Here is a 14,313-nt window from a genome sequence, read left to right on the forward strand (position 1 = left end):
TTAATTAATATGATTTTATTTTGTTCTAACATTTAAAAATAATTAAGTTTCTTCTATAATTTCCAATTCCATTATTTAATGTATTTAATCATTATCTTTCATTAACTTTTGAATATCTGTTGGAAACTAAAATGGAACACCAGCAAACAATGAAGGTAATAAATTTTGATTAAAACACTTTGTGTGTAGGCCTATTATTGTACAATTCTCAGCTTCATATAAGTACTTCTGTAATTCTTGTCGTGTTTACCATTTTGAAAAATGCATAATAATATATTTTTTTTGTAGAAAACGATCAGATATATTCACTAAAAATTTTTCAGTGAGCCAATTAAATTTGACATTAACATATATAATATACACACACACACACACACACACACACACACACACACACACACACACACACACACATTATTCTACTGAAATTAATATTTTTAAGATTCAAATTATTCCTCTGTGCTATTAAATTATATTTAAATTCTACTAAATAAACCATCTAGTACAGAACATTGAAAAGATAATCTTATCTTAATTTTTCATGAAATTACAGGATACAGGATCACATGAAAGTACTAGATATAATCTAGAATGACATTTTAAATTATAATAATAATTTAAAATAACTTTCTAAATAATATCCTTTGGAACCGATTGCCCCTAAATTAATTGGACTACCAAAAATTCATAAATTACACATCCCAATTTGACCTATAATCAATTTTAAATCTGCCCCCTGTTATATCCAAAATAATAGATAAAATTCTTAGGAATAAAATGAACTTACCTAATACTATTAATACAAAAAATGGTTTTGAATTGGTAATTAAATAGTTTAAATGTAAATAAGGGCACTAAACATTCTAGAATGTTTAGTTATTAGGGATTTCCATATCAGAAATTATGTCAAAAATAAATTTACAAATTTTGTGAGTACATTAGTAAATGGCATCACTCATACACATAAAATATTTTAATGTGGACATGGTATGTTGATGATATTCTCATTATATATAACCCGGTAATAAATAATAAACATCCAATAATATTAAAGAAATTAGATTCATATGATGCAGTCTATGAAACCATAACATAAGTCAGCATGCGTTATTTTGCAGCAGGACAAAAATTAACAAGTGAAAAAAAACATGAAATTAACACGTGAAAAAATTTATTTTTAGGTTTTAATAGCATCTGTTGAATGAATTCAATAACTAAACTTTCAACTAAATTCATACGTTGCCAACAGCTTTTAAAATACCAAAAACGGATCTTGAAATACACACTACGCATTTTAGAAACCATGCCATAAGTCAGTAATGTTAAAACTCCATTGCGACTTATGACATGGTTTCTTCAGAGCTTGTTGCAATGAAAGTACTGTAATATTTATTATGTTAATCCAGTTTTACAAGATTTAGGAAATTATTTTTTAAATAAAAAATATTAATTACAATTTCAGTCAATTATTTTGCACAAATTTTACTACTACTTTTTGTAAAGTTGGTTACAACAGCCACATGTCTCCATTTCTTGTTTATGTTGTGTAGAGTGATGTTCATGATTTTTTAAGTAATTTTTTATAATAAGTTGTATGGTTTTGTTATTCATTTTGTTTCACTTTATTCATAACAGTAATGTCGCTTTGTATTATTAGTAATTTTTTATTTGTTTCTTTGAGTTCAGTAAATGAACTGCTAATGAAATTGGAATTTTTTAAAAATTCTGGAATTCTTGATGTGAAAATAATGTAATTTCTTCAGAACTTCCTACGATACTTCTTTATTAAAAAATGTTAAAATGATTCTGTTTATTTTTTTAGAATATATAACATAATTCTATACAAAATTCTGAAAATTTTAATAAAATATTCTCATGGAAACATTCTTTCTTTCCTGAGTTATTGAATTTTACTTCTCAAAAACTTTAAATGCATTTTCCTGAAAATCAACATTTCACAAAAACGAATTTGAAAAATCAAATAAAAATTTCGTATTTATGATAGAAGATTGATTATAGTGTCAAAATTTTCAGAATTTTGTGTTTATTAGAAACAGTAAAAACCAGAAAATGATTTTTCCTACTTATGGCATGGTTTCATAGACTGCATCACATATAATGATAATAAAATTCACATCTGAAATAGATAATAAAATGTTAAATTATTTAGATGTCAATATTGAAATAAACAAGGACAACCAAACCAAAACATCAGTAAATAGAAAACCTACATCAAATAATATAACAATTCATAAAAAATCAAATCACCCTTGGCCTCTCATAAAATTAACAGTTAACAAATATGATTAATAAAGCAATAAAAAATACACACAAAGAAAAGTTAAATAATGAAATAAATATCATAAAACACATAGTGGTTGAAAATGAATATGATTCTACTTTAATTAATAATTTTTATAAAAAAACAACTACTAAAACAAAATAACTACCTTACAACCAATACGTAATAAGACAAAAAAGAGTGAATAAATATACATTAAGTATTGAAAAATATACACTAACACTATGAATGAAAACATTACTAAAATTTACAATTAAGAAATATTTAAACCAGCATACAAACCTAACGCCACATAATAAAGTATTTAAAAAACAAAAATAATAAAGTAAATAATCTGTGTGGAATTTATAATATTAAATTTAATGATTATAATGATATTTAAATAGGAAAAACAAATAGATGCTTTAAAATTAGATTTCTTGAACGTAACAGAAATTATATCAATAATAATTTAGGTTTATCTAATATGGCAGAGTATCTAATAAACAATAAACATTCCATTTTAGACACAAACACAAATTTAGAAATTAATAAAGATGACAATAAATTACGTATACTTACTAAATTAAGTATATTAGGGCAATATTAATTTATAAATACACAAAATTTCAATTTGATAAATCATCAGACAGTGTTTGAGGCAGACGACCTTATAAAAACAGCAACAGATAACAGCATCCATATAGATTAATAGGCAATTTTCATTATTTTAGTATTTTTATTTTAAAATTTTTATGCAATAATGGAATTATTTCAATAAATATTCATGGGATGCAGGATCCTGTGAAAGTACTGGGTGATTACAAATGATTCACTGGGTTTTAAAAATCTGTATTTAAAAAAGTGGCAAGCATAAATTTATGAATGATACATGAAAATAAACAGAGGCTGTCCAAGTTTCAGGCGATTCAAAGTGATCACAGACAGGTAGCAGAAAAGTTTCAGTTTCTAAAATCGCGTCTACGCAACATTCTGTGTCTTAGAGTATGAGAAATGTTTATCGATTGTTACCATGCAGCATTTATTCCAGAGACGGTTTGAAACAGAACCACCGGCCACCAAAGCATTCTAAGATGGTATCGACAGTTTAAAGCTACTGGTTTTTTTGTTCAAAGGTAAAATCACCAGATGCCCAAGCATTTCAGATGAAACAGTGGAGAGAGTTAGGGCAAGTTTCATTCCTAGCTCAAAGAACTCAACTCAACATGCTAGTAGTGAACTTGATATTTTGCAGCCAACTGTCTGGAATATTTTGTAAACTAAATTACGACTGAAACCGTATTGTTTAAAGTTATTACAAAAATTACAACCAAATAACTTAAACAAACGATACAAATTTTGTAATGACATGCAGGAAGCTATAGAGGATGATAATTCTGCTAACCGTCTGGTGTTTAGAAACGAGGCAACATTTCACTTAAATGGAAAGATGAATCACCATAACGTCAGGGTATGAGGTACTGAACAATCTAATTCTGTAGAACGTGAATGTAATTTCCCAAAACTTAATGTTTTTGGCACAATTTCTAAAACAAAGGTGTACAAACCATTTTTCTTCTCAGAGAATAACATGACGAGTACTTCATACCTCAATATGATGCAGTTGTGATATTGTTTCCTCAATTGAAAGATGACTCCAATAACTTTGTATCACAACAAAATGGGGCTTTGCCTCACTGGCAGTCCCTCACTGGCACTGAAATATGAGGCTTCCTGAATGAAGAACTCCCACGCCACTGGATCGAGTGATGTACAGATGATGACTTAGTGCTCTTAAAATGGCCTCCTGGTTTAGATTTTTTTCCTTTGGGGATATGTTGAAGACTGTGCTTACATGCCACCACACCGAATAACTCTAGCTGAGCTACAGAAATGCATTACAGCTGCATTTATGACCATCAATAGGGATATGTTAACACGTGTGTGAGCTGAACTGGACGACCGCATAGATGTGTGTCATGTGATGAATGGAGGCCATAGGTATGCCTGAAACTTAGACAGTTTCTTTTATTTTCATCTATCATTCATAATTTTATGTGTACTTCTTTTTAAGTACAGATTTTTAAAACCCAATGAATCATTTGTAATCACCCTGTACTTTAATGAAAAATTAAGATAAGATATGTTTTATCTCAACTACGCCCCATTCGCTGTTAAATAATGAAGCAAATGTTAGTCATGCTAAAAGGATAGTAGAATGATTTGAATTGGAGTAGTTGCTGCCGTGGAACCAAGCATCAAGATTCATTGCACCGCCTGTACATACCTCTTCAGCATCTAATGGTGGATAATCTTTTAATACATTTTCTACAAATGACTGACCCTTAACAAGTATTATATAACCACATTCTGGATACCATCTGGCATGTTCTACCCACGGATCATCATGAGGATCCCACATCCGAAGACCGCCATCACAGTGAAAACATTTTACTTGATCACCACAACCTGTGTTAAATAAATAGTGACTGCTTTAAAAACAAAATGTGCAGTGAAATAAAAAAAAAAAAATATTTATCACACTTACCTCCTTTCAAACAGGAAAGATTTTTTTATTGAAATTTTTCCCATCTAGAAATAATCTTAATAAGTGAATAAAGTAAGTTAATTAAAGCTTCAATAAACTATAACAGCTACAATAAAAAAGATTTTATTATGATACATATCCCCCAAAATTGCTTTTTTTTCAACAAATAACTACAATCAAAGAAACAGCAATGATAAATGTTTACCGAGATGAAATAACCAAGGGAAAAACACTCAAGAACTTTGGCAAAAAAAAATCTATAAAGGACGTGCATTATAGTTATTAAACAAACATTATCAATAGATACAGTGTAGCCCAAAAGCATAATTAGTTATATTTTTTATTCATTTTACAACTCTAGGTAGTAACAATTATATAAACAAATAGCATGATATGGTAATGCCACAACCCAGAACCTAGACTAAACTGCTCTTATAACAAGAAGGAGCATCTCTTTATTATGGTTTACATTAAAAGAATCACAGCAAGAAGCGATGTTTATATGCTACATCATCCAAGGTCTACTCTCCTACCAAGTTCAGAATTTATGGGGATACTTTCTGATTAAATGGGAGCCATCCTAACAGAGCGCACTGTGACTGTTAGGTTGAGGTTCATTTGCTATCTATGTTGAAGAAAATACTCTTCTTAATAGATTGGCGCTTATTGTGGTCAAGGTCAAGTTAGGGCCAAGGTTATTTAGATTCGTATCTGGCTGAATACATGTGGCGATCAGTGGCCGGAGGCAAAATATTCAACAAGCTCCTCAGCGACATTGTTGTTTTGGGACTCTGTTCAAGCACAAAAGTAGTTCATGAAATTTTGAAAATTTTGTATGATATAAATGAAGGCCTATACTGAGTGTAAATGCTTGAGTTTTTTTTTTAAAAACATCATTCTTCTTTCTGAAAACAGATGGCCTCCATTTAATAAGAAAAGTACCTTATTGGGTTCACCTGTCAGTTTCAGTTATCTTTGCACTTGCACTAAATGTAGTTGTGTTAGTGAGTTGAAGTTTGTACTCTTACTGAATTCTGTGTTGTGCTCTGAGTAGAAAACAGAATAGAGTTGTAGTTTCTCTTAAAATGAAATTTTTTGTGATAAAACAGTTGGGACAATGGCAAGTCAATTAAAAAGGTCGCTGCCAAAGTTGGAGAAGTGACCATTAGGGATTGGAGACTTAACTCGAAAGAAATTGAAAAATTTGTAAACAAAAGTGTGAGTGGAGTCGGTGGTTTGAGTCAAAAAACTTTGAACAGGGCAACTAAGAGCGGATGCCTGAGGTATTTTTTCTGTGGCTCTCATGGCTGCAAGAGATGGGAAGTCGTATAAGTGGGCCAATGCTTCAAACTAAGGTGCTTGAATTCCACAAGGTGTTTAATGACGGCGAAGAAACACTCACTGCAGTGATAGGTGGCTTGTCAGGTGGAAGAAATATGGTACAAGGCAGCTGAATATTAGTAGGGAGAAACTGTCAGCTGACTCATCTGCAATTGCAGAATTTCAGTCTAAAATCGAAGAAATTGTTTTCAAGGAAGGATTAACATCTGATTAAATTTTTATCTCTGACTAGACTGATCTTAACTTTCAAATGCAACCTTCAAAAACCTTATAAGCAAAATCTGAAAAAAATGTTCCTGGATTTAAAAAAGTAAAGAGCGAGTCACAATTCTGGCTACCTGCAATGCTTATGGTTTTTTTGAAACTAAGGCCTCTGCTTATTGGAAAATTTAAAAACCCATGGGCCTTTAAAAATATCGAAGTCAACTGTCTGCCAACAATGTACTGCAATGAAAGAAGTGAATGGATAGAAAGCCAAATTTTTAGTGACTGGTTTTTTAATGAATTTGTTCCCACCTCTAAAGCATTTTTAAAGAAAAGTAAGCTCCCCAGGAAAGCTATTTTATTATTGAACTATGCACTGTCTCACCTAGATGCCAAAGAACTATGTAGTGGTGATATTAGTCATATTTCTACTCCTAATGTGACACCACTTATACAACCTTTAGACCAAGGGGCTCTAGAAATGATGAAGAGAAATTACCTTCAAAGGCTACTACAGATGTTGATTGCAAGATTAGACGAAGGAATTACTGTTATGGAGGCTCAAAAAAAAGTAACACTAAAAGATGTAGCATATTGGATTGGTTCAGCGTGGGATGTGGTGAAAACCACTACCATTCAAAAATCTTGGAAGAATTTATTTGGCTTAGAAAGAATTTCCAATAAAATGCCAGAACAGGACAATGCAAGTTAACTAGTGCAACTAGCCAATGAGCTATCTGTTGAAGATCAAATCAACAGTGAAGATATTCATGATTGGTGCAATAAGGTGTGCAGATGGAGATCACTGATGAGGCAATTATCAATAGGGTGGTCAATAATGCTAAAAATAGTGAAGAGGACATGATACAGAGGAGATAACCCCCAAAGATATTACACTCTGTTAGGCTGAAAGCAATTGAAGCCATTCTTGCTTACACAGAGCAATAGGAAGAGTGCATGCCACATGATATACTGTCTCTACAGCATTGGGGTAACATCACATCGTCTAAGAGAGCACAGAGGTTGACTTAAAAATCAGAATTTTTAAAAAAATTCTCCTGTTTCTATATGCTTACAGGTCTGTATTTATGTTTACATTCTTTCTTGCAATAAACTAATTCTGTACATTTTTAACTAGTTTTTTTATTATTTTTAGCCCAATAGCACCTAACCTCCATATTGTTTTTCCATATCCAAGGCAATCTTGGTCCCAATTACCTTGGATAATCACTAGTCTACTGTAATAACAAAAAACTGAAAAATAAAAAATAATCTCACTTAACTGTGGATGGCTCAAATAGTAAAAGGCTCAATGAAAAAACCAGGCCAGTAAGTTAACAGTTCAAGTAGTAATGACCATTATTTTTTATATTATCTGTTTTCCATCAACCTCTTCACACATAATTTCTGCTATTTTTAATTTCCTGGCATCATAACTGTAGAGCATTTGTTCTCAAAGTGGGTGATAGTTCCCTTGTGGGCGCTGGAGGCCTTCAGAGGGGGGTGGTAGAAAGCCTACAGAAAATTGGGGGCCTTCAAGCGATCTAGGAAGGCGATGGCTGATTAAAAAAAGGCAAAAATGATGTTTTCCTGATATTTACATGGATTTGAATACTAGATCGTGGATACCGGTGTTCTTTGGTGGTTGGGTTTCAATTAACCACACATCTCAGGAATGGTCGAACTGAGAATGTACAAGACTAACACTTCATTTACACTCATACATATCATCCTCATTCATCCTCTGAAGAATTATCTAAACGGTAGTTACCGGAGGCTAAACAGGAAAAAGAAGAAGAAGAAGGGGGTGCTAGGAAATTTTTGATTCTCAATGTTGGTGGTGGGTGAAAAAGTTTGAGAATCAATGCTCTAGAGCTATGGTGTAAAGAGGAAAGTATGGTAATCAGTCAAAAAATGGGGTAAAAATGGGGGTTTTGTTTTTCTTGATAATTCATGACCCAGGATTCCAAAAACCAAAAAAAGTGAAGAATAATGTTCATATTTACATATACTGACATTTTGAAGCTTGATAATGTTTGACTCGATACACTAATTTTGATGAAATTTGGTGCAGAAATTCATTTATATGAGGAAATTTGTTGTAAAATTTTGAGATCAATATTTCCAGGTGGTGGGAGGGGGTAAAATTTCTCAAAATTGAAAAAGCTACATTTTTATTTATTGCATATTTTTTAACTGATTTATATGTCTTCCTAGGCATACTAGTGGTGCAAGTGACCCCAAAAAATACTCTGAGAACAATATTGAGGATGGGGGAGCTGATAAAAATTCAAAGATATCAATTTTCTGAACTTTTTAAAAAGTTTTTGATTAAAACTTAATATTATAAGATTACTACTTAATCTTTAATATTAATATTACAATACAATTTCATCATAATTCACCCTCCCCCATACACAAAAAAGAAATCTTAGGAAACTTTTATTGGTTGTACATTTTTCAGTAGAATTTTTTTTTAGTTTTTACTATTTAACACAGTAAATGTAGGAAAAGTTTCTTGAAAGGTGATTTTGGAGGTGGGACAGCAGAAGAGAAAAATTACTATCAATTACTTGAATTTTTAAAACTTTTTTTGGTTATTTTAACATATAGTGATCATTTTATCATAAATTACCCATAAAGCAAAAAAAATCTTGGGTAACTTTTTCATGTTATCAATCTAAGAACAAATAACCATAGCCAGGAAAGTATTACAACTTTGCACTCAGTTTTTTTAGTGTAGCCTTACTTAAATAAATACAACTATAATTTCTGTGTAGGTATATAAATTACTAAAATTTTACATATCAAATTTAGAATTAAACACAGAAAAATTTTAAAATGATTAAATCTTTTAAAAATAACTTACTACAAAAAGCAGCTGAAGAATACATAAACACATTATTTCACAAAATACCTGCATAATAAAATCCAGCTGAAGCAAGATCATCTGGAGTCTGAAGAACATCACCCGGCCAGTTGACAAATGTTTGAAGTCGCGCTTCATGCATAGAATATTTAGGGTGTTTAGCTCTTTTATGGGATTGCACACCAAGATCTCTCAAACTAACAGAATCACCTAAAAACAAAAAACAATGAACATAAGCCAAAAGAGAAGAGATTTAATTTTTCCTATACAATCTTCTATAACTGCTGTAAAAAAACTCCTTCCTTATCTTTGGTTAATTGCACTAAAACAAATCTCCCACAAACATATAATAGACTTTTCTTCTTCTTTTTCTTTGTTGCAATAAAATTGTAACTTACAACCTGAAAGCATTAATTTTTATCTCATTTTACTCTTCAACTGTAAAAAAAAATCCTAAATAAGGTATAAGTTAAGAGTTACAGCCAAGTTGATTCCTTTCTCCTACACAAAGTAGGAAGTAATGCATTGGTACTAATAACTAAAGTAAATGAGTTTGTTCAAAAAGTTCTAAATATGCTGCCATTGTAAAGTCACAGTATTATACTGTAAATGGTACTTCATAGTAGCTTGTTTTATGATTAATCAACTTCATGATTCTACGATGGACATTTACTAAGCTATAGCTGTCTCTTTACATTTATTTAACATGTTTTATGATATTCAAGATGGCTGATATTAAATGCAGTGAATCAACACTAAAATTGCTTAAAACTTAAGAAAACAATTACTGAGAGATGTGAAATGTTGAATTAAGCTTATATTTATCAGTGCATGATCTGTACAGATTGTTATGAATAGTTTTGGGATGTAAGGTGTCAGTCAACAGATGAAGATCGGCCTTCAATATCATATGATGATGTTCATGTGTGAGTTCATTAAGTTGTATGTTAAGATACGCTCCAGTAAATAGTGCAAAACCACAATGACCATATAAGTCTCAACATTATGAAAAATAAATCAGGTACAGAGGTGTGAAAATTATTAGAATTGGGAATCTTTGAAAAAAAAGAAAAGAGTATCATTCCTTTACTTAAAATTAAAAACACATTAGTATCCAGTTCTTTGCTCTTTGTGAGAGAGTCAATGTGTTTTGGCATGTTTTCCACAAATTTTTTACGAGTGTCTTTGATTTCATCATCATGTGCCAAATCTTAATAAGTTTTATTATAGATTGATCTTTGTTGTAATGCTAATTTTCTTCTCTTCACAATGGACCAAAGGTTGTCTAGAAGGTTCATATCTGATCTATTTCCAGGCCAATTCAGGGTTTTTATGTTGTTTACAGTTAAAAACCTTGTAACAGACTTAGTATTATGGCACGGTGTAGCATCACGCATGAATACGAAGTCATTATCTGGGAACCATTTCTCAAGCGATAATAACCTATTTTCAAGTACTTTTTTGTACTGATGCTGATTAATATACCATTCAAAATGCATAAACCTTGAGCTGAGATTACACTCCAAACCATCACCAGGGTAGGATGTTTGATTGTTAATGCTATGGACTGAGGCGAGAATTCTTGATCAGAACTTCTCCTTACATACTGACTGCTTTCTTTTGATTTTTTCAAACATGGATTCATCAGAAAAACAAACCTGAAAGATAAAAATGTCCTTCATTACAGTATAAATCACAATTTAGCAAACATTAAAAAAAAATCCTACAGCAGTTGTACTGTTAAAACTTTAGTCAATACTTTTCAATACTCTGCACGTTTTTTTGGAAAAAGTGAAACTTTAAATTTAATAAAGGAAACTTAGTATTTCTTACCTTGCTACAGTTGTTTCTGAATTGTACTTGTATTTACTTGGCCCAAGCAAGCCTCTTCTTTGCCATTTCAGATGTGATTTCAAAAATAGTCCAGCAGCAATCAATACTTGAAGAATCACAAACACTCACTCCACTCATTTTCAAGTGTTTGCTGGTGGCTGTTCTGTTTTTCTTAGCAATTTTAATTTGTTTCCCTTCTGCTCTTGGGCTAAATTTATTTTTCTGACCACATTTTCCTACACGAGAGAGTGAATATTCAGTGCCAGAGTCTAAAGACTTCTTCAATCTACACAGAGATGTTTGCAAAATTTTTAACCTACCACTTCTTGCATATATTGTTTTAATTGCAGAAGACACTTGGCCGTGCCAGCTTTCTAAAATAAAAATCACTTGTCTTGCCCATTGTCTAAAAATTCTTAACTCACAAAGATGTATAGAGTACAACAATTAACTTAAAAGATGTGAAAATTTATGGTAAAACTTTAAAAACGGCACAAAAATCTCCTGGTAATCTGTAACAACATGAAATAAAACTGTAACACCAAAAAATAACATAACCTCACTTTGAAAATTGTTTGTTAACCAGTTGATTTCTCTATTCAGTAATGATAACATGACATTTATGAAAATGTTTTCTCAAGTTGAAACCAGTCAAAATTAAAAAAATATATACACCAAATCATTTTTAAGAGATGCAAAATGATACATACTACAAAAAAGATACATGTCATAAAATATTTACAATTATTCTAATAATTTTCATACCTCTGTAGTTGAAAAAATTAACCTACGACTGACTTTTAAGAAAAATCAATTGCATTGCCATATCAGTTCTTATCAATCTACATTGCCATATAAAGTTTTATCAATAACTATTAGTCTATGCTAATTAAAATGAGAACCTTCTAAAAAGAATTACAATAGACATAAAATGCATGTTTACGAATTCTACGCAGAATAAAAAATGTAATCAAAATGGATGAAAAATAATTAGCAAGACTAAAATATATAAGAGATAAAGTAAAATGTGAAAATCATGGCAACAGGTTTTTTTTAATATTAAAGGTGTTTTGCATCAAGGGTTCCTACAAAGACAAACTGTTGTAATCTCAAAATAGTATGGGAAGAAGAACCGAATAATGAAGAAACATTTTTTACTTTTTTGGCAAAAACTAAGAAAACATTCCTTTCTCAGCCACCTGAGCTTCGTCCAGCAATTTTTTTTTTTTTTATCAAACTAAAATTCTCTAAGAAAGTATGGAAACACCTTTCTGCTTATACAGTTCTCAAATCTATTATGGGATAAGATATTAAACAAAATTCACACACAGACCGTACAAAATTCTGAAAGTTCTACAAGAACTATTTTAAAAGTAGTAAGTTTTGAGAGTGATCCACCACCATAGTATGTGAGTACTTCATGAAAGGTAAGAATTATTAATAATAATAGACATCTTCAAGATTCTTATATTTTTCAACCTTTAATCTAATATGTACTCAAATACACGATGTCCTCCTCAATATTTTATTCTTCATTACTTAATAATAAAGAAATTCATTTACTTAAAAAATGAATATTTAATCATTTTAAACCAAATAAAATTGCTGATCATTGTGGCGTTCCTACGTTTGAATCCTGGTCTAGTATGGCATTTTTCATATGCTACAAAATTCCATTCCACACACAAGCTTCAAGCTTAACTTAAATAGTGACATCATCAAGCAACAAAAAGAGATTTATGATTCATTAAACTTACTGTAAACGTTAAAAATAACAAATTTTTGTAGATGTAGAGGTAAATGTTAATATGAGGGTTTTTTTTTTCAAGGTCCGATCGGTCACGAAATAAAACCTGCACAAAAATCAGATAAAGCTTTGCGTATATGTGTTGCGCAACGTCTCTAGTATGGCCTTCAATCTCGCTGTGTCACTTCGTTTAGTTCTGAACACACAGTTAGCATATAAACATGTCTACAACAATAGCATCTCCCGCCAACTGTGAAGTGCGTGCGGTAATTCGATTTCTTCAGGCTGAGGGGTGTAATGCGGCTGAAATTCATAGACGAATAAGTAATATGTACAGTGAAACTTCAATGAGTGACAGCAAAGTGAGACAATGGAGCAGGAACTTTAAAGCAGGACGTACAAATGTTCATGATGGAGGCAGTCAGGGAAGGAAGCGAGTGTCAACCGATGATCACGTTGAGCGAGTGGATAATGAATAATTATCGTAACAATAATGAATAAAGTTAAATAATGATAGTGGTTTTTTTTTAATCAACACATCAATATGAGATCTGTTCAGAAAATAACTGAACATTTTTAATTACATGCCAATATCAATATTTAGAGACGTGTGGTTGGCAGCATTGTGTTCCACATAAACTACTCTGTTAACTACATGTTCTTGGACTATTCCATCTCGTTTAGTTTTCATGTTAATGTTGTCTGAGTGTATTCCATCTCGTTTAGTTTTCATGTTAATGTTGTCTGAGTGCAATGTGTTTAAATGTTAGTAGCAATTTCTAGAAGCAATGACACAACGTAAAATTTAATGTGAAACTGGGGAAAACTTTCAGAGAAACATTTCAACTTTTGAACAAGTTTACGAACATGATACTCCGGATCGTACACAATGAGTGCCGATTGAATGTCAGAGAACTTGCAGAAGAGGTTAGCATTTCGATTGGATCATGCCAATGAAATTTTGACTGAAAAATTGAACATGCATCAAGTTGCAGCAATGTTTATTCCTCATTTGATGATGACCAAAAAACAAAAAAAAAACATCAAGTGGACGTTTGTCAAATGAACAAAACAATGACAATGAACATTCATGCAAAGAATCACAATGAGATGAAAGCTGGCTTTACGGCTACAACACAGAGATAAAGGTTCAATCATCACAATGAATTGCCAAACATCTCCAAGCTCAAGAAAGTATGTCAGTCACGATCCAATGTCAAAATGATGCTCTCTGTTTTTTTCAATTTTAATGGAACTGTGCATTTTGAATTCTTACCTCAAGGTGAAACAGTGAACTGTGCGTACTATGAAGGCATTATTTTACAATGGTTACATGAAAAAATCCGCAAAAAGATACCAGAGTTGTGGAGAGACAACTCACAATACCTTCACCATGACAATGTGCCCGCACAACTCAGCTATGTCAATTCATTAGTTTTGTGCATCCCTACTCGTCAGACCTGATTCCTTGCGATTTTCTTATCTTCAAA

At 31.4% G+C, this 14,313-nt stretch overlaps 1 protein-coding gene across 2 annotated transcripts in view; it reads right to left on the reverse strand.

The window, feature by feature from the left end:
• LOC142327297 (death-associated inhibitor of apoptosis 2-like) overlaps positions 1-14,313 on the reverse strand; it is a 71,366-nt gene that overhangs the window by 40,153 nt on the left and 16,900 nt on the right. For both annotated transcript variants that reach the window (XM_075370207.1, XM_075370206.1), the window contains 2 exons: positions 9,292-9,453; positions 4,569-4,750 (listed from right to left, as the gene is read on the reverse strand). In XM_075370207.1, coding sequence (XP_075226322.1) covers positions 4,569-4,750; positions 9,292-9,453 — 344 coding nt within the window. The remainder of the gene's footprint in view (positions 1-4,568; positions 4,751-9,291; positions 9,454-14,313) is intronic.

This window comes from Lycorma delicatula, chromosome 7, assembly GCF_047948215.1.
Source record: "Lycorma delicatula isolate Av1 chromosome 7, ASM4794821v1, whole genome shotgun sequence".
Classification (NCBI taxonomy): Eukaryota; Metazoa; Arthropoda; class Insecta; order Hemiptera; family Fulgoridae; genus Lycorma; species Lycorma delicatula.